The following is a 19548-nucleotide window of genomic DNA, read 5'->3' on the forward strand; positions in this document are numbered from 1 at the left end:
AAAATAACTAGCACCAACACCAGGAGGCCCCAGAGAGCTGCAGTGCATAAGAGCAGAAGGGTTTGGGCTGCAGAGTGAAATTGATTTGGAATGTATAACCCTAGTCAGTTTCATGCTGTTTTCAAAGGCTATGACTAGCCTTGGGGTAGCATGCGTCCTGCAGGCACCACACCACAAAGGAAGCCTCCAGTAGCAGGGGGAGGCTCCAGCAGCAGGGAAGCAGAGGGACACTATGTTGCAAAACCAGTGCAGATGTGGGAGGCATGCCTTGGGTACACAGAGAGCCCACACAGGGTATAACACCAAGGGGTACAGGTATAGGGCATTCTACTCTACTAGTCTAAGCTGCACCTCTCCATCCACACTGCTATTTTTACTCATGCTAGCTGGGTGTGCAAGCGTCTGTACGCTACACACCACCACAAGTGTAGATGTACTTAAAGTGCTTCTGCCCCCAGCACTCTAATATAGTAGCACCTGCTGTCAAGGGAAGAGAAACAGCAACAAAAAGGGAGAAACAAACCAACAAAAGAAAAGTCCTGGGGTAGGCTGGACAGAGCGTGTTCTCGCTCTCTCCAGAGAGTAGGCGCCGGAATGGTGCGGAGAAAGCCCCGAAGTGGCACAACACGTTAAATGACACACACTTGGCAAATACATACCAGGCAGGAAGTGTGTACTTACTGCCATAGAATCAAACCTGCCACGCACCTCACCAATGCAGGGGTTCCAGCACAAGATCCGGTTGTCTTTGGCACTACTGAGAAGGAGCTCAGGGTCAGCCTGGCACCAAGAGATAGACAGGACTCCCCTGAAACAGACCAGACATAACACAGTCACTCCATGAAAGCAAGAAGGTCCCACTCCCTATTCCAGTCACACTGTAGCAGCTTATGTGGACACTTTACCACAGCATAGCAGTCTAGATCACTTCTCTGCCTCAGTCAGACTAGAATGAAACTCAAACATCTCTGCTCCTCAGTTCAAAAGCCAGATAGCCTGACCCTGAAAGATGGGAATCCTCCAAGATGCAGAGCAACAGCCTGGCTCCTACCTCGTGTGCCCCTCCAGCTGGCTCAAAGGAGAGGTGGCAAAGCGTAGGTCCCATATCTGGATCACCGGCATGTGATCGTCCTCAGAGGAAAGGACCAGCTGGGTAGCAACTTCTGGGTGCCAGGCCATTCCCGAGCAATGCATCTGGAGACACAACAGCACAGGCTGACAACACTGCAGAGCTGACTGGCAACAAACGAAGGCCTGGTTTACACTAATCAGTTAGGTCAACGTAAGACAGCTCACCTTGATCTAATTACATCAGCGTCCACACTACAGCCTTGTTCCGCCCATATAAGTGCCCTACTACAACGACATAACTCCATCTCCACAAGAGGCACAGCGCTTATGTTGGTGTATTTAGGGCAATGCAGTGTCTGTGTAGGCTGTTAGTTGTCTTGTTAATTTCAGGGTGCTGCTGAAGCTGTGAAATTGACAAGAAAGCCCAGCACCTGGGTCCCCAACCAGGCTGTTGCCAGGTCTCTGCTCCAAGTCAGGCTGCTACCCAGGCTCCTGGCTTGTGCTGCTGCCTGGACTCCCTGCTGGAAGCCCAGCTGCCCCCTGGGGTCCTGACTCCATGCTCCTGGCTGGGAGCCTGGCTGCCACCGCATGCACACACGCACACCCCAATTCCCCTGAGAGCATGGCAACCGACCGGACTCCGGAGATGGCTCTCCCCACTGGAGGCGAGGAGCCCAGAGAGCAGCTGGGCTCCCAGAGGGGAGCTGCGTGGAGCTGGCCCCTAACACTGCGTCCTCTTCAGTTGGTGGGAGCGCTCCTGGTGAGGATGCACATCACCAACAGAAGGAGGGTAGTGTGGATATCAGCCACCGCAGTAATTACTGCAATGGCTGTAAGTTGACCTAACTTAGGTCGATTTCAGATTGTAGTGTAGACATGCCCTCAGTGGCCCAGAGACATAATACTTAGTATTTAACTCTCCAGAGCACTAGAGACCAACTAAGTTTCATAAAATCCCCATGTGGAAGGTAAATATTGGTGCACCAATTACACAGATGGGGGAAACTAAGCAGACAGATGTAGGAGCTGGCTCAGGGCCACACAGGAAATCAGTAAAAGAGCCAGGATTAAAACTCACAAGTACCCTGATCAGTCCACTAGACAACACTCCTCTGAGGAATGAGCTAGAATTCCAGGGTGCACCCTAGGCAAAGGGAGAGCAAAGGGTCTCATTTCTCACTTGGTTAGTGTGCAGGGACTTTTTCTTTTCTTTCACCAGCCATGGAGCTTCTAATGCAATCCTTGCCCAAGGAACACTTTTCCCCATCTGCCTTGGAGATGGAGATCCCAGACTTGCCTCTGTAGCACACATCTCACCCTGGCAAGGTCACATGTTCACCTGACTGCTGGCCCACACATACGGGAATCTGGCTTTCCCCTCCCCAGAGAAACATTTGTAACAGCAACGGGACATATGGAAACATCAGACAATTGGCTGCAGTCCTCTGCTCTCTGCCAGATTGGTGCCTTTATTTCTTTCCTTCGCTGCTTTAACGTGAACCTGGTGCTGGTGGAAGGTGCAGATTCCCAGCCCAGGAGAGTGCTGCCCTGTGTTCACCCCACGTACAGCACAGCAGCGGCATCAATTCTTCACACACCTCCCACATGCCTGTGTGCCTCAAAACTGATCTGGAGGGAGCATATTAAGGAGCAGGCAGGCAGTTTGTTCCCATGGCCCATTTGATCCTTGGCCTCTCTCCTCAGCGTGCTAAGAGGGACAAACACCAGGCCACTCTGGGCCACCGTAGTGGCACAGAATCCCTAAGATGTAAGAATGCCCCGGCCAGGCTCTTTTGCACACCAGATGCCCAGCACAAAGGTGCCTCCCATGAGAGGGGTGGGTACTGCAGAGTCATCCCTGCCATTTGCACAGAAGGCCTCTTGCTCCGGGGCTATTCCCCCAGGGTACTATGCAGCTGCCTTACAGCCCCTTTGCACTGGTGGGCTGCAGGGAAACTGAGAGTCCAGCCCTGGGAGGCCAGCCCATGGTCCTTCCCCCACTCACTCTGTTGCTGTGGTCGCTGATTTTGATGATGGGCTCGTTTTTCCTAAGGTCCCACACGACGGCCTTCCCACTGGGGTGAGCGGAGGACAGGATGTGCTGCACCTGACGATTCCAGGACACCGCGCTGATGTCTTCCTGAGGCTGACGAGGTAAGAGAAGCCACAGATTCATTATACCCATGCGGGGGAACACCAGCACTGAGTCCCCATCACTGGCTTGTCTCAGAGTGCACTAGGGGCTCAAATGCATTCCCAGAGGATCTATAAATTCTGTGCCACAATCATAGATAGACTGAGTTGCTGATCAGGTGGGAAACATCAGCAGCAACGATGGCAACCAGCTAGGGCTGGGGAAACCTTTAGGTGGAGAACACTACGGAAAACGCCATTCTGGATGGGAACATTCCCTAGGAAAGGCCATGAAGTTTAGGAAGCATATACTGAATTCCATGCCAGTCTGTATCAGCCACGTGCATCATGAAGCATTAATGTCACTGGGAAGCAACGCAGTCAGACAGGGCTGAACGGCTCAGCAGCCTGGGATATATGGAGATTAGGCTGCAGACTAGAGACCTTAGTGATAGAACACACATGGGAAGAGGACCTGTTGCAGCATCTCAGGAGTACACGGAATCCAGGGCTAACTCCTCTCGCCCTATCATAATGCAGGAGGCAGGCAAGGAGGGTGTTCTGTCCCAGGAGAGGCTCAGCAGTCTTTTCACTGAGTGAACGACAGCAGATTGTGTTGCTCACAAGGGGAGCTCACTTATAAATCACTATTGGAAAGGGCTGCTTCCCCTTTAAAGCCAAGGGACAGCATCCAGGAGAGACAGATAATCACCCCGCCCCCCGCCAAACGATTGCTCATTGGCTGCGCTGTGGTATTACGTTAATTGAAGCCTCTGGTATCTCACAAGGTCGCTAGCAGATCCCTTATTTCCACAGAAAGGCCTGATAAGGGTATTACAGAGAGCCCGACCCACCCAGCTAGAGAATGAACACTGGTTGGTTATCTTGTTCAAATCCACCTAGTGCAAAGTCTCCATTGAGAACTTATCCCAGCCCAGCAGCACCCGCCAACACTGCACAACCTCCCCGCTGCCACATGGACCACCTCTGCCATCTCCCGGAAAAGTAGCCCACTCTTAGGTTCTGATCTATTTCCCCAGCAACTGACTGGGTCAGTTCCATGCCTCACCTATCAGATGGATCCCAGGCTATTACTGGAGTGGATCACTCCCGCCCTCCCTCCAGTCTCAAGTACCTGTCCAGGGACGCAGCACTTCTAGTGAGCAAGGACCCTGACCATAGAGAAGCCCTTTTACCTGAGATTTAGCCCCTGGCGTCATTGGCACACTGAAGTTATTCAAGTCCCAGATGTAAATTTCAGAATCGTTGGCCCCAGAGGCCAGGAGGTTACACTGTGGGAAAAGCAAAAGCACTGTTATCTCTCCACTCAGGGCATCCCTGGGAGAAGAGAACGGACTTCCTTAGACTAACCACAACCAAAGAAAACAACAAAACAATAGGAGGTGTGAGCTATGTGGAATATGTCACTGGTACGGCCCAGCACAGAACGCATCCCTGCTGGTGCGGTGGGCCCTCACCAGAGAATGTGCCCCCACCAGAGAACGTGTCCACAGTACAAAGGGGAAGGGAGGCAGAACCCCAAGTGGACCTTAGGGACTGGGGTGAGGGAGGAGAAGAGCACTGCAATTATTTTATATCTCTGGCACCTGCTACCCCAATGGATCCTAAAGTACTGAGCAGATTGGGCAGACTGACCACAAACAGGGATCTCTGAAACACAGCCATCTGTAAGGTGAAAAAGGCAGCTATTTAACAGTGCACAGTGACAACAGGCTGGGGTTAGAAATGACGCCTGTATTCCACTGGGTCTGCAGGGGGAGTGTTGGGGAGCAGAGAGAAATTATCTGGGTTATGACTAGTCATGGCTGTGGATCACATCATCTTTTTTTTTGCCTAGTAAGCTGCATGTTCAGAACATGTGTAGCGCCTGACTCCCCCGGCACACCCTGCCAAGGGGCAGAATGCCACAGCTTCCCAGTCCCACTAAACACAGCTTGATGATCGAGAGCCGAAGGCATTCCAAGCTCTGTCCAGGAAGGTGCAGAGCCTCCACAAGGGCTGCGGCAAGCCTTGATTGGCACCTAGGGCTCTGTGACCATCAGACACCCCAGCCTTCAGACAATCCTGACATTTTTGTCTTACAATAGTGCCTAGATTCTCCAACTACGATCAAAGCCACACTGTGCTAGGCACTATAAAACACATACTAAGAGTGTTCCTGCCCCAAAGAACTAACTGTAGCTAGACAAGACAAAGGGAGTATTAGTACTTCTTCACAGAGGGATGAAGTGACAAGGTCACACAGGGAATCCGAAGCACTGAACCTAGTTCTCCTGAGTCCCAACTGAGTGCTTTTACAAGCAGCCCCTTCTTTGCTCCAGTTTACAGGCTGTCCACTCAAGACTTAATCTCTCTGAACATGGGAGCTAGTCAGTGTGGAAGCCAGGATGGCTGTGCAAGGTCATGGTAGAGGACAGCTGTAACAATTCACTGGCTGTGCACCTGGAAAGGATTAAAGTCAAGAGCTCGAACGGGGCCAGTGTGCTTCTCCCGCCGTCCGATCACAGACTCTGTCCCTGACGTCAGAATCTGGGTTGCACTGAACAGTGTTAGCATTCCGTTATCCCCTCCACCAACAATCACCCCGGAGGAATCAGATGGCCCGTTTCCAAAGCTGCCCCAGATCAGCTTGTGAAACCTAAGGAGAGAAAAGAAATCTCGCCAGAGTAAAGTCAGGGCAGAGCAACAGCACCTGACACGAGTCAGTTCATGCTAACTCACACACAGACACCTTTGCTAAGAATCCCAGCTCCAGGGGACGACGCTCCCGGCTCACACTCATTGAACACCCCAAGAGGTATCCCATCACCCTCCATCTCAAAGGGCAACTACCCTTCTCAGAGGGCAATGGGTCCTCATCACCCAAGAGCTGTGCCTGCCCCCAACACCTTTGAAGGTGCAGAATTGCAAAGGTCAGCCCAGTACGAGCACAGCTACATTAGGGAGATTTGCACTGATGTAGTTACACCGATCTAAACACCCAGTTTAAATACACTGCCCTGACTGGACGTGGGAATCACTAGGTGAAATTCTCTGGCCTGTGTTATACAGGAGGTCAGATTAGAGGGTCATAATTGCTCCTTGTGGCCTTGAAATCTCTGAAAATGGTGACACACATCCTGGGTGGAAACCAGGGTATATTGCACCACCGCAAGCCCTGCTTTATATCAGTGGAGTGCATCTACACTGGGCGTCCGTACTGCTGCAGTTCTGTGGTGTAAATATCCCTGAACTCCAAGACTCTGCCTCTTATTAATAAATTGCCTGGTGAATAGGTTTACCATCAGCCCCTTCATGCTCAGTTTCACTACTCCATCTCATGGCCTTTTAATTTCATACCCTCATCAAGATATTACATGGGACATGAGCCAATAGTCACCATTCACCCATCCACCCCTAACTATCCTATGGCATCTTCAGATTTCCCCACTGATCAGTGTGGATGTACCAAGGTCCTCCAGCTGAACAGATGAGTTGGCCAACTCTTTCCACCTTGCCAAGCTGTGCAATGCGCACGCATTGGAGGACGGGTGCTGGGCAGGATTCTTTCCAGGCCCTGACATGTGATCAACTTAACCCTGAAGATTTGAACTCACTCCCTTCTACCCCCACATCTCACCCTGCATTGGTCATTACTCAGATCCAGCGACTGTACCAACATGTTAACAGGAAGCACCAGTACCTGTTGGAAGCAGGAAGGATTCCTCTGCACTTCATGTCCAGGGAAGGGTCCCTGAAGTCAATTTCAAAGATTTCTAGAGTGGCATTTGTACTGAATGAGGCATCCAGCTGCTGAGCAGATGTTCCTAGGCAAAGGTACATGGAGAGGGGACAGGTGAGAACTCTCCATGGGCCCCGGGTACATAAAGAACAAGGCTTTTGCATGGCAAAATAAGCCAGTTCTTTAAACATGGTCAGTATTACCATGGCCCTGTGTGAGCATTCAGCCTGCTTGTACAGCTCAGAGAACCACATGTTAAGACACAGGCTTTAAAAAGAGATCAGATCTTCCTCAAGAAATTCTGATCCTGAGAATTTTAATTAAATGACCCTTTCCCTTTGAACAACAGAAATAAAGTCCCCGGGCCCTCTCCCTCAATACTTCCACCCTCGCCCCACAAAGGCCCTGCCTTCAGTACTAAGGCAGCTATTTCAGTGACCCTCGTTACAATTATGGTTCCAATTCGTATTGTAAACTGAACCTTAATTGTGTTCATAAAGTCTTGGTCAGACCTTCCAGATCTAATTTACACCAGAGGTTCTTTAACTAGGACTTCTCAAGGATGGATAACTCAGTGGTTTGAGTATTGGCCTGCTAAACCCAGGGTTGTGAGTTCAATCCTTGACGGGGCCATTTATGGATTGGGGGATTTAGCTGGGGATTGGTCTTGCTTTGAGCAGGGGGTTGGACTAGATGACCTCCTGAGATCCCTTCCAGTCCTAATAATCTATGATTTGCTGGTCTTCCATAATGCAGTGCGGGTTCTCTTCCTTGTTTCCGGCTGCAAAAGCAACTAAAGATACATTGAGTAATTTCCTAATGTAGCTTTCCCATGCAAGCAAGTGCTGTAGTTGCCACAGGGACGTTATTCGACTGCCAATGGGAAAGAAGGTGCACAGGAGACATACCCTATCAAAAAATGATCCAAACTATGAAATTGAGCAGCTCCTGATCTAGAGGGACTGCAGCCAGTGCTTCTGGGCTGACCATGGAAGCAGCCTGGTTACAAAAAACAATTAAGGATCAATCTAGATTGCAAATTGGAACTACTCTTATAATCAACTGAACTTTAGTTGCCTGGACACGCTTGCGTCTGTAGTGTAGAGAGGTCCTGATAGCCAGAATCGAAGAAAGTTTGTGTGAGTGAATAGGCAAAATGTAAGACAAGATGGGAGCCCAGAACTGCCCTAGACAGGAGTCACAGCTTGCTTGTTGTCATGCTGTAGTGATGTCAGGTCATCAGCTCCTCATTTATACCAGCCTGTACAGCTGCCCATCCAAGGAATTTGCAAACTCTGCAAATCAGATATTAAAGGGACATTGCTAAGAGTTTAAGCGAAACCTAAAGTTTGAGGGCTGAACAATGCAAATAGAAACAGCTTGGAATTCCATTGCTAACAACTTCATATTGATTCTTCACTTTGCAGTGTCAGGAACCCAAAAGCAATAGCATCTGAAGAACAGGAAGTGAAACTGACCGTACTGAAAGAGAACATTAGTCTGTGGTCCAGAGTTCAAACAGTGAAGTGAGAAGAAATACGTGGTGAAAAGCAAGTGCATGATTTGTAAGGTCCGATCATGCTGAATAATTGGAGGTGTTTATATAGCCAAATAAAGCGCAAAGTCATTTTAAAATATGTGGCACTAAATTTTTAAAAAGTGATCAGTTGTCCAAATTTATACATAAGAACAGCCATATCGGTCAAACCAATGGTCCATCTAGCCCTGTATCCTGTCTTCTGGCAGTGGCCAATGACAGGTGCCTTTACACCGGCTTGTTTAGACGTTAGATTAGAAAGGTCTGAGAATTTGCCCTCTGAAAAACAGTCTTCTTCAAGGTATCAAGCTGGGCATCCAAAAGTCTCTAGTCACTTCTTAAAAAAATAGGTCCTGATATTTATCTTGCCAGTATCACTTTAAAGCTCCAAAAAGAATTCAAGTGGTTCTTGATGGAATATAAGATGGTCCTGTCTCTGTGCAATGCACATAATGGATGGTTACACTACCTGTGTGGCTCACAGTTTCATTCTGATGTGAATCCCCTGGTTAGTGGGAGCTGTACCTGTTGCTAGGTAGATGGGGTGATTGCTTGCTGGACTCCACACCTGAACAGCTGTTCGCTCAATTTCCTTTAGCTTCATTTTCTGGACTCTAGAAGAGATTTATATCAGGGTGAGCAGAGTCTTGCAACATCAGTATGGAAATTCACCAACTGAGCCGCAAAATCTACTTGCCTACCTGTAAAATGATAAAATAAATCCTGATGGGTGAATAGCATTTAGCAGGGCCAAGTTGGGGTGTTTGAGAATTCATTAAAAAACCCAAATTAACCCAGGTTCCAGTATGTGACTCTACTTTGGGGCTTGAGCTCTTCCCATACTCTCACTATAGAGGACCCTCAGTTACCAGAAAGAGGTCTAAATTAGTCTGGGTTTGGTTTCATTTAGCTAAAGAAGGGCATTCAAGCTAAGCTACTCACAGGATTGTAAGCTCACTGAACATACTGATGCCAACACATACACAAAGTGAAAATGAGCAGGGAAAAGTCAAAACTCAAAAGAGATGTGGTAACACAGAACAAGGCAAACTGCTACATTATCTGATTTAGCTAATGCATATCATTCTCACTCCCATATCATTCAAAGACCCAAAAGGAAAATCACTTGGAATTCTGCTTCAGTTTGTGAACTGTGAAAGAAGTTGTCAAGGTTTCCTTCCCCACTCTGAACTTATGGGTACAAATGTGGGGACCTGCATGGACACTTCTAAGCTTAATTACTAGCTTAGATCTGGTATACACTGCCATCACCCAGAATTCCAGTGTCTGGGGCACTCTCTGTCCTCCCAAAACTTCGTCTCCTCCCTGGGTTGCCTTGAGGGACTTCACCAATCCCCTGGTGAACACAGATCCAAACCCCTTGGATCTTAAAACAAGGAGAAATGTACCATCCCCCTCCTTCCCCCCCACCAATCCCTGGTGAGTCCAGATCCAATCCCCTTGGATCTTAAAACAAGGAAAAATCAATCAGGTTCTTAAAAAAGAAAGCTTTTAATTAAAAAAAAAGAAAAGGTAAAAATTATGTCTGTAAAATCAGAGCGGAAAATGCTTTACAGGGTAATCAGATTCCTATAGACCAGAGGGCCCACCTCCGCAGCCTTAGGTTCAAAGTTACAGCAAACAGAGGTTAAATCCTTCCAGCAAAAAGAAACATTTACAAGTTGAGGAAACAAAAATAAGACTAACATGCCTTGCCTGGCTAATTACTTACAAGTTTGAAACATGAGAGACTGATGCAGAAAGATTTGGAGACCCTGGATTGATGTCCCGTCCCTCTCATTCCTGAGAGCGAACAACAACACCACAAAGAGCACAAAAGACTTCCCTCCACCAAGATCTGAAAGTATCTTGTCTCCCTATTGGTCCTCTGGTCAGGTGTCAGCCAGGTTTACTGAGCTTCTTAACCCTTCACAGGTAAAAGAGACATTAACCCTTAACTATCTGTTTATGACAGAAGTGGTTTAGTGGTTCAAAATCATGAAGTGCTGAGTTCTTTTCCCATTCTGACAATGACTCCCTCAGCGACCCCAGGCAAGTCACTCAGCATTTCAGTACAGGAGTTGCCCCTGCTTGCAAAATGGGAAATAAGGTTCCCTAATTCCTGGGAAATGGGATTAGACACTATTGCAATACGCATAACACAGTAATATTCCAAACTCCTCCGCAGTCCACTGGCTACTGGAACACAGTTAGGACTGAGCTTTAGACCTCTAGAATCTGAGCTGTGTTACACGTTTCTATTGAATAGACAGTCACACTCATTAGCATAGGCCAGACACAGGAAGTATCTGCATTTGATAGTTTGCCCTATCCATGCTAGAACTGGAATGGTTATTCTTAGCAGAGTTCTCTGACACGGATGCGTTCTCTGATTTCAAGGGCCCATCCCCAAAGGCCAGTCAAAGTGTGTTAGACATCAGATTTGAAACTGCTTCCAGCCTTAATTTGGCCTACATGTAATCAGGGCCCAGGGCCAGCTCCAGGCACCAGTGCAGCAAGCAGGTGCTTGGGGCGGCCAACGGAGAGGGGTGGCATGTCCGGCTCTTCGGCAGCAGGTCCCTCAGTCCCTCTCAGTGGAAAGGACCTGTTGCCGAATTGCCACCGAAAACCGAAGCAGCGGCGGATAGAGCTGTGGCTGAATTGCCGCAGATCATGGCTCCCCCCCACCACTTGGGGCAGCAAAAACGCTGGAGCTGTCTCTGCCAGGGCCACTAATTGGCAGAAGTGTGTGCAGAGGGGGAGTCTGGTAGGCATTCCCTGTGTACCTGAAGCTAGCAAGCGGTAGCTCTGACACCCTTCCTGTCCCTCTCCCCCACCAAAGGCTTTCCCCTCTCATTACAGGGCAGGCTGCTTGATCAGAATTTCTTCAATTCTGTTAGTGTTAATCTGTTGTGGAATCTACTGAAGCTCATGTTACCTGCTGCCATTCTCATGCTAAGCTCACCCTAATTTATCAGAGGCCCAGGGAGATCTGAGCAGAGGCTATACAGCACAGATCACATGACCATTTCCCTAGGCATCCTAGGACTTTGGGGCAGAAAGATTCTCCCTCAGCAGCAGCAGGCAAAGCAGCTCATGGAAGACAGAGAGCTATACGTTTGTTCTCATGCCCTGAAGTGCATGCTCTGCCCCCTTCCTTTGTGGGCTTTATCAGACTCTCTGTCAGGCATCTATCTCTGGCATGGCTCCAGAAAAACCCTCATGGTCAGCTCCCCATACTAGTCATGGGGAGTGAAACTGACAGATAAGTTTCGCCTGCTTCTGGCACATGAGGGAGAGACAAGCGGCAGGCACTTGCTGGAGGCAGGTAGAGCTGCCAACGCCCCCAGTACGCTGAGCACTTGTGGACCACACTGATGTCAGAGATTGGGACAGGTCTTCCCTGCCCCCATGTTGATTGCTGTTGCCTGGAATTTAACAGGCAAAAAACAAAGAAAGCCCCTAGTAGGAGGGGGCTTACCATCTAAATTAGAGCAATGAAGTGCAAATAAACTATAAAACAATCTATTGTCTTGAGCCTGGCCAGAGTGGACATCACATGTACCCTAGAGTATGTCAAGGGAAGGTCTTGCATCTAAGTCCCATAGAGACTGCACTCAATACCTAGGACAGCCGGTAGTCCCAACCCTGCTGATCTCAGCTACCTCAGCAGGACACAGCACACCAAAGAATGCATTGGTCAGCCTGACTCTATACTGGCAATGCTGCTGCAAAGATCATTATCCTATGTCATTCCTCTCTGTGAATCCTCCAGCGGCTCCCCCTTCTGCAGGGCAGCAAACATAAAGCTTCTGACATTCCCTTTCAAGGCCCTTCACCATCAATCTCGCTCCTGACTATCAGCTCTCATTTGCTACAGAGCTGTTGGTTCTCGCCTTCGATCGGACCCTGATGCCAGTACCCACTTGTTACATTTGCAAACATCTTCGTGCTTTCTCTCCCGCTGGCCACATGCTTAGGAGGTTGGCTGCATAAACAGCCACAAAACCAATGCGTAATCCACCTTCGGCTCCCTCCTCAGAGCGCTCCTTTGCCATGATGCCTACAAAACACTTGACCCAAAATGCTGGTCAGTGCTCTCACTGTTTACTTGTACTCCCCCATCTGTCTGTATCTACCTGTTAGTTCTTGTGTTATACTAGGATATCAATCCCTTGGGGGCAAGGACCATTCTGTGTTTATATAGAGAGCAAAATGAAGTCCACATCTGGACTCCTGGATGCTACAGTAACACAAGTAATAATAATGGAGAGTGTGTCACTCGGACTAGCCACATATTAGCAATACTAAAAGAGAGACCCTGGACTGCACTGTTGAAGAGGCTGCCAATTCAGAGCATGGGCAACCCTGGTTCTTAGGCCAGTGGCGTAGTTATGCTACCACATTTGGTGCCAGCAGAACAAAGGCAGGCCCAAATAAAGTGGATTAGAGTGATCCAGCCAAGAGGTTACAATCTCACAGGCCTTCCAGGCACCTTCCATTTACTTTGGCTGAGAAATCAATTCAATTCAATTGAACTGGCACTGCGGGGCTTTTGAGGACAACAATGTCTCACTCCACAATAGGAGGGGTTTTCAGGACACCAGTCTGCTGTCTCAGGCTTGAAGGCAAAACTGCAGCTCTGAGCCCTACACAGATAGACAAGACCAAGGGCAGTCAGTAACCAAGAGCCTTCAGAATGTCATGGTGTTTCTGCACATTGTTTCTCTCTGCGTCCAGGACAGGATTAATGACCCTCAAAAGTAAGGAAACAGTCTTCTAGCAACCTCTTCTGGCTGCTGTAAGAAGAGCCAGAGAGCTGTAAAATGAATAAACCAGCAGGATTCACAGGGAGAGTGCACCATCTGGCGTTCTATCTAGATTCTAGAAATAACATCTCAGGTCATTGAGAAAGTTCAGGCTTCTCGCAAGAGCTCTTTCATTAGTCATACCAATTCCTACACAAGGGATCCCCAATGCAGTGCCCGCGGGCGCCATGGCACCCGCCACAGCGTCTAAGTGCGCCCGTGTACCGGCTGGCAGACGAGCATCTGCTGAAATGCCACCAACAAGCTGCATCATCCAGAGGTGTTGCTGCCGAAATGCCGCCGATTTTCGGCAGCGACGCCTCTGGATGATGCTACTTTTTGGTGGCAACGCCTACTGACGCTGCCGCTAGTCGGCGGAATTTCGGCAGATGCTCATCCGCCGCCACAGTCCTCCATGGCTCGTCATCTGCTGCCCGCCAGACGAAAAAGGTTGGTGACCACTGTCCTACACTATCTGCAGGAGGGGAGCAGTTGACAGATCTCAGGTAGTGCCAAGTCTCAGCCACTATTGACAGAGTCTCAGCACTCTCAGAAGCCTCACTTAGCCAGGATCTGTTGCCAAATGTCCTTAAGGAAGGAAACAGTACTCTGGCAATGGGGGGAAGCTAGGTCTAGCAGGTCAGATAAGTCTCTTCCACCAGGGACATGAGGGGAGAGAAAGTACTGTATCGAGATACCCAGCTGTCAAAATTAAAACATTCTCTCTCATCTTCTCGAAGGTTGATGGATCATACAGACACTGCTGAAGGAGGCAGCAATCTGTCATCTACACAGGAAATACAGGTGCCCAGCTACTGTGGTGATGGAGGCATTATAAATAGCTACAACTGATACTGTAGTAACAGCAACCAGAACCCCACAACTGGCCTGATAACAGCATTCCCAATCCCCCTTTAATAAGCTCAACTCCCTCTTTTACAATCCCAACACTGTCAACCTGAAATCCTTTCCTGCAGACCTCCCCACCCAACCCAAGTCTCAAAACTTCCTCCTGGAATAAATAATATCTAGCTCTTGTATAGTACTTTTTGTCTTTAGATTTCAAGCGCTATATTACAGAGGTCAATACCCTTAGTTCAATGTTACGGAAGAGAAAAGGAGGCACAGAGAGGGAAGCCAATGGCAGAACTGGAAATTAAGCCCAGGTTTCCTGAGTACTAGTCCAGTGCCACATACACTAGGTTATACTTAGGGCTTCTGTTTTTCTGGGTTTATTAATTTCATTTTTCAGAATTTATTTTTAGCAATTTTTTGACTTCCAGATAGATGTCCAAAAATCAGGGTTTTCTGAAGCTCTCTCTTTGTACATACGCATAGTACTGTTTCAAACTGCACTGCACAGCGCACTAGGAAACCTTTGTTTGCACCCAGTAGGGTCTACATGGACCTATTAATGTGCAGTTATTGCACTTCAGAAATCACACCCTTGCAGTCCACATTACAGCTGTGTGTAGACAAGTGCTTAGCTACAAACCAGGGAGCAACGCCTGTATAAACAAACTGCCCTGGGAAAGGGGTGAAGTCAGCATGAATTGAGTAATCATTTCCAGTGCTGATTGGACAAACACAGGGTTTTTTTTAATCATGGGTGTTGTATTGGTGTTTATCAGCTAAAACCTAAATTAGAAGCCCCAGCTATAAAACATGTGACTCCATTCAGATTCCCTGATCTCCCTCTCCAGTAATTCTCACTGTCCTAGATTGAGCCTATTTTGATAAATAAAAGTAAACATCAGGCAGTAGGAATCCAGAGGGGAGACACCAGGATGGCTCTAACCCCAGTTGCAAAGCCACTGCCCCTTGAAATGAGGGGTTTTTTTTTGGAAGGCAGGACTCAGTATAACACACTGCAACCTACAAAAGGACTTTCTACCTTCCTTCAAGAATACAGAGCTAATACTCAGCTCTACATTACACTGCTGTACACGGAATGGACGGCTCCTGGGACACAGGAACTGGATCACAATCCCAGCTTTGCCACTCACTTCCCATGTACCCTTACACCAAGGGTTCTCAAACTTTTGTACTGGTGACCCCTTTCACATAGCAAGCCTCTGAGTGCGACCCCCCACACACATTAAAAACACTTTTAAAATATATTTAACACTATTGTAAGTGTTGGAGGCAAAGCAGGGTTTGGGATGGAGGCTGACAGCGCGTGAACCCCCATGTAATAACCTCCCAACCCCCCCGTTTGAGAACCACTCCCTTACATAATCTCACAAGGGAAAACAGCACTTCTATTCCTCCACCCTTTACTTGTGTCACCTGGCGACTCTAACCTTCTTGGGGCAGGGACTGTCTCTCACTATGTGTCCATACAGCACCGAGCACGGCTGGGCCTCTGGGTGCTACTGTAATACAGAGAACTACTGAAACTCTCAAGCCAGAGGGCCGCAGAAATGGCCATCAGCAGACAACTGTGCAACGACCCACGCGTGAAACCAGCCCGCAGGTAGGGGCCCAGAGCGCCCACGCCACAGATCTCCAGCCCGTGTCTGGGGCGGCAGCTCGTGTCTGACGGGCACGGCGCAGCCCCTCCGCGTGGGCGGGGCGCGGAGCGCTGTGGGGGGAGCCAGGGGCACGGGACTGCCGCGCTCGGGGCGGGGGCGGGCTCCCTGTCAGTGGCCGCGCCAGGGCCGGGCCCGCGCCTGCGTGGGGGGATCGGCCGGGCGGAGGCCGGGCCTGGGTGGGAAGGGCCTGCGCCGGGGTCAGAGCTGGGGGTAGAAGGGGCCGGCGGAGCGGCCCTTCCCGGCTCCGGTACCTTCCCTACCGCGACTCCTGACCCAGCCCGGCCCGGACTCACCGCTCAGACAGCGAGCAGAGCCTGTACTATGGTGGCCGCCAACCGCCCAAAGAGCTCCGCCCGCGAAGCGTCTCCTGCCTATCAGTGTGTGACTCCTCCCCTCAGACACACACTAACCCCGCCCCGCACTGAGGTATCAAACCCCTTGCCCCCGTATCTACCACGTAGGGCCAAAGTCAAGGCCTGGGTCCTCCTGCCCTGGAGCATCAAACCCACCCCCAGGTATCAACCCCCAGGGCCTAGGTTTCCAACTGTCTAATTGCACAAAAGGGAACACCCCTGGCCCGCCCCGCCCCGCCCCGCCCCGCCCCACCCCACCCACATGTACATTAGCCCACTGCTCGCTGTTGTATTCTACTGGAGCATTCAATTACTGTGCAGGGGGGAGGAGGGGGAGAACCAGGGCTTTAGCTTTATATCGGTATGACTATGTTTCAGCTGTTCCTTGCACCCCAAACTATCCCTCTGTGTACTCCCTCAAAGACCCCCACTGTATGTGACACTTCCAGTGGGATACTAACCCTCCCATCTTTACCATTCCATCCCATTGGGGAATTAGCTGCCACTGCCTCCTGGATATGAGGCATAAACCCATATCCACTTGCACTGCAGTCACAAGCAGGGTATTATCCCCTTTCACTCGTACTACACATATCCTTCTCACTGCCAAAGGAAACCTTGGGCTTAACTTTAACAGAGAATCTAGCCCTGTTTTACTTGAACTATAATCTCCACAGGGGTTGTAAGCTCTTCAAGAAGGGGCATTCTTCCTGTTTGTACAGCACCTAGCACCATGAGGGCTCAGATCCCCTCTGTGGCCTGTGAACACTACTGTCATGTTGTTATTAGGGGCCAGAATGCAACACCTTTGCTCACACTGGCAAAATTAACTCATATAGTAACATTGATCCCAATGGGACTTCTCTGGTGATCAGTTACATCTGACAGCATCTAACAGCACAGAAGAGCTGATATCCCAGCACCATTCAGTCAAGTCAGGCTGGACTTGGGCCTGGTGAGCCCTATCTAAGATAATGGACTTAACTTTTACTGTTATAACTTTTGGGGGTCAAATAGCTAGGTAGTACTTTAGGTAATGTATGATGGTGGTTTAGGAGGCACTTTGGAACCCAAGCCCAGAAACAAACCTGTGCTGAGTTTTGTTATTTTCACTGCTCCTTTCCCTGCATTAGAGCAAACAGAGCTTTTCAGTGTCATTCCACCGTATCCATTAGCAGAACAGGACATAGCTGTGAGCCACAGAGCAGGCAAATTTTGTCATTCTGTTCAGTCTTTATCACTGCCAGTAAAAATCTATTTGTATTTTTTCTTAATCTAGTAAAATGAAGTGTTTTGTGATATTGCAGCTGGTGTCCATGATCATGTAAAAACTCATCACCCAAGCAGAAGTGTCCCTTGAAAATACAGGGATGAGAAACCTCTCCTGAAAATGCAGCCTGGGAAAAGTGGTTTTGGTGATTCAGTAACAGAGACCGCAACCTCAGAGCCAGTGCCAAAACCATAAGGCGATGGAACACTATGCTTACAGCGTTGCAGTCTTTTGGCTGAGATCCAAAGCCCAGGCCACCGTCACATACATTCAGTGCAAATCTTGTAACTATAAGAGTAGAGATATTACCTCCTTTTCTGGCAATTTCACTTTTAGTTCCTACAATTTTGCCTCCTTAACAGCTCCTACCATTTTATTTGCCATTTTCTCTCTTAAAATGTTCTGTTGCATCACTAGCACAGAACAGGTGTAATGTTCCACCCAAGAGCTCGCTGCATATCAATAGTGAGTGAAGCAACATATCTTTGGACATACCTCCTCCATTTCTTACAAACCCTGAATATAAGGATGTCCATACTAGCATAGCGATTCTCAACCTGCAGCCCAGTCAGCACATAGCTGTGGCCCCTGTGACATCCTCTGAGCTATCTAGTTTTGGATGTGGCCCGCAAAACAGAGTGTAGGCCGCATAAATAGGTTCAGAACCACTGATCCAGCCCAGTATCCTGTCTTCCAACAGTAATGAGTGCCAGATGCTTCAGAGTGAATGAACAGACCAGAGCAATTATTGAGCGATCCATTCCATCACCCACTCCCAGCTTCTAATGGTCAGAGGTTTATGGACACCTGGAACATAAGAATGTGTCCCTGACCATCTTGGCTAATAGCCATTGACTGACTTATCCTCTATGAACTTATCTACTACTTTTTTGAACTTAGATATAGTTTTGGCCTTCATAACATCCCCTGACAACAAGTTCCACAGGTTGATTGTATGTTGGATGAAGAAGTACTTCCTTATATTTGTTTTAAACCTGCTGCCTATTAATTTTATTGGGCGAGTCCAGGTTCTCGCATTATGCAAAGGGGTAAAAACACTTCCTTAATCACTTTCTCCCCACCAGTCATTTCACAGACCTCTGTCATGTCCCTCTGTTATCTCTTTTCTAAGATGAACAGTCCCAGTCTTTTTAATCTCTCTTCATATGGAAGCTGTTCCATACCCCTAACCATTTTTGTTCTTCTCTTTATGTTTTCCAATTCCAATATATCTTTCTTGAGATGGGGTGACCAGAACTGTATGCAGTATTGAAGGTGTAAGTATACCAATTTATATAATAGCACTACATTTTCTGTCTTATCTATCCCTTTCCTAATGAAGCCTAACTTTGTTAGCTTTTTTTGTCTGCTGCTGCACCTTGAACAGATGTTTTCAGAAACCTATTCACAATGACTCCAAGATCTCTTTCTTGAGTGGTAACAGCTAATTTAAACTCCATTATTTTGTGTGTATAATTGGGATTGTGTTTTCCAGTGTGCATTACTTTGCATTTATCAATGTTCGATTTCATCTGCCATTTTGTTACCTAGTTTAGGGAGATCCCTGTCTTTGCAGTCTGCTCTGGACTTAACTATTTTGAGTAATTTTGTAGTCTGAAAACTTTGTCACCTCACTGTTTCACCCCTTTTCCAGATCATCTATGAATATGTTTTGAGCAGCTCAGGTCCCAGTACAGATCCTTGGGAGAACTCCTCTATTTACCTCTCTCCACTGTGAAAACTGACCATTTTTTCTTCCCTTTGTTCCCTATTTTTTAACCAGTTACTGATCCAGGACAGGACGTTCCCTCTTATCCCCTAACTGATTAGTTTGCTTAACAGCATTTGGTGTGGGACCTTGTCAAAAGCTTATTGAAAGTCCAAGTACTCTAAATCAACTGGATCACCCTTGTCTATGTGCTTGTAGACACCCTTAAAGAATTCTAATAGATTGGTGAGGCATGATTTCCCTTTTCAAATGCTATGTTGACTATTCCCACACATATCGTATTCATCTGTGTCTGATAGTTCTGTTCTTTACTATAGTTTCAAACACCCGCTGAACACTTACCACAGCTTGGAGGTCTAAGAACTTTAGAA

The 19548-nt window shown here is 48.3% G+C and overlaps 2 protein-coding genes across 6 annotated transcripts in view; one reads left to right on the forward strand and one right to left on the reverse strand.

Moving 5' to 3' along the window:
- Window positions 1–16235, reverse strand: part of SEC31B (SEC31 homolog B, COPII coat complex component) — a 41720-nt gene extending 25485 nt beyond the window's left edge. For 2 of the 5 annotated variants that reach the window (XM_050960023.1, XM_050960028.1), the window contains exons 1-8: window positions 16119–16234; window positions 9009–9097; window positions 6908–7031; window positions 5668–5863; window positions 4401–4496; window positions 3077–3217; window positions 1052–1194; window positions 709–808 (exon numbers count right to left, since the gene is read on the reverse strand). In XM_050960023.1, the coding sequence (XP_050815980.1) occupies window positions 709–808; window positions 1052–1194; window positions 3077–3217; window positions 4401–4496; window positions 5668–5863; window positions 6908–7031; window positions 9009–9087 (879 nt within the window). In that variant the 5' untranslated portion in view covers window positions 9088–9097; window positions 16119–16234. Of the gene's footprint in view, window positions 1–708; window positions 809–1051; window positions 1195–3076; window positions 3218–4400; window positions 4497–5667; window positions 5864–6907; window positions 7032–9008; window positions 9098–10215; window positions 10236–16076; window positions 16096–16118 lie in introns of those variants that run through there. The other 3 variants (XM_050960026.1, XM_050960024.1, XM_050960027.1) reach the window with 3 other exon arrangements.
- SCD (stearoyl-CoA desaturase) overlaps window positions 1–19548 on the forward strand; it is an 870279-nt gene that overhangs the window by 132717 nt on the left and 718014 nt on the right. The window lies entirely within an intron of this gene.

Source organism: Gopherus flavomarginatus, chromosome 6 (assembly GCF_025201925.1).
Source record: "Gopherus flavomarginatus isolate rGopFla2 chromosome 6, rGopFla2.mat.asm, whole genome shotgun sequence".
In the NCBI taxonomy this organism is placed as follows: domain Eukaryota; kingdom Metazoa; phylum Chordata; order Testudines; family Testudinidae; genus Gopherus; species Gopherus flavomarginatus.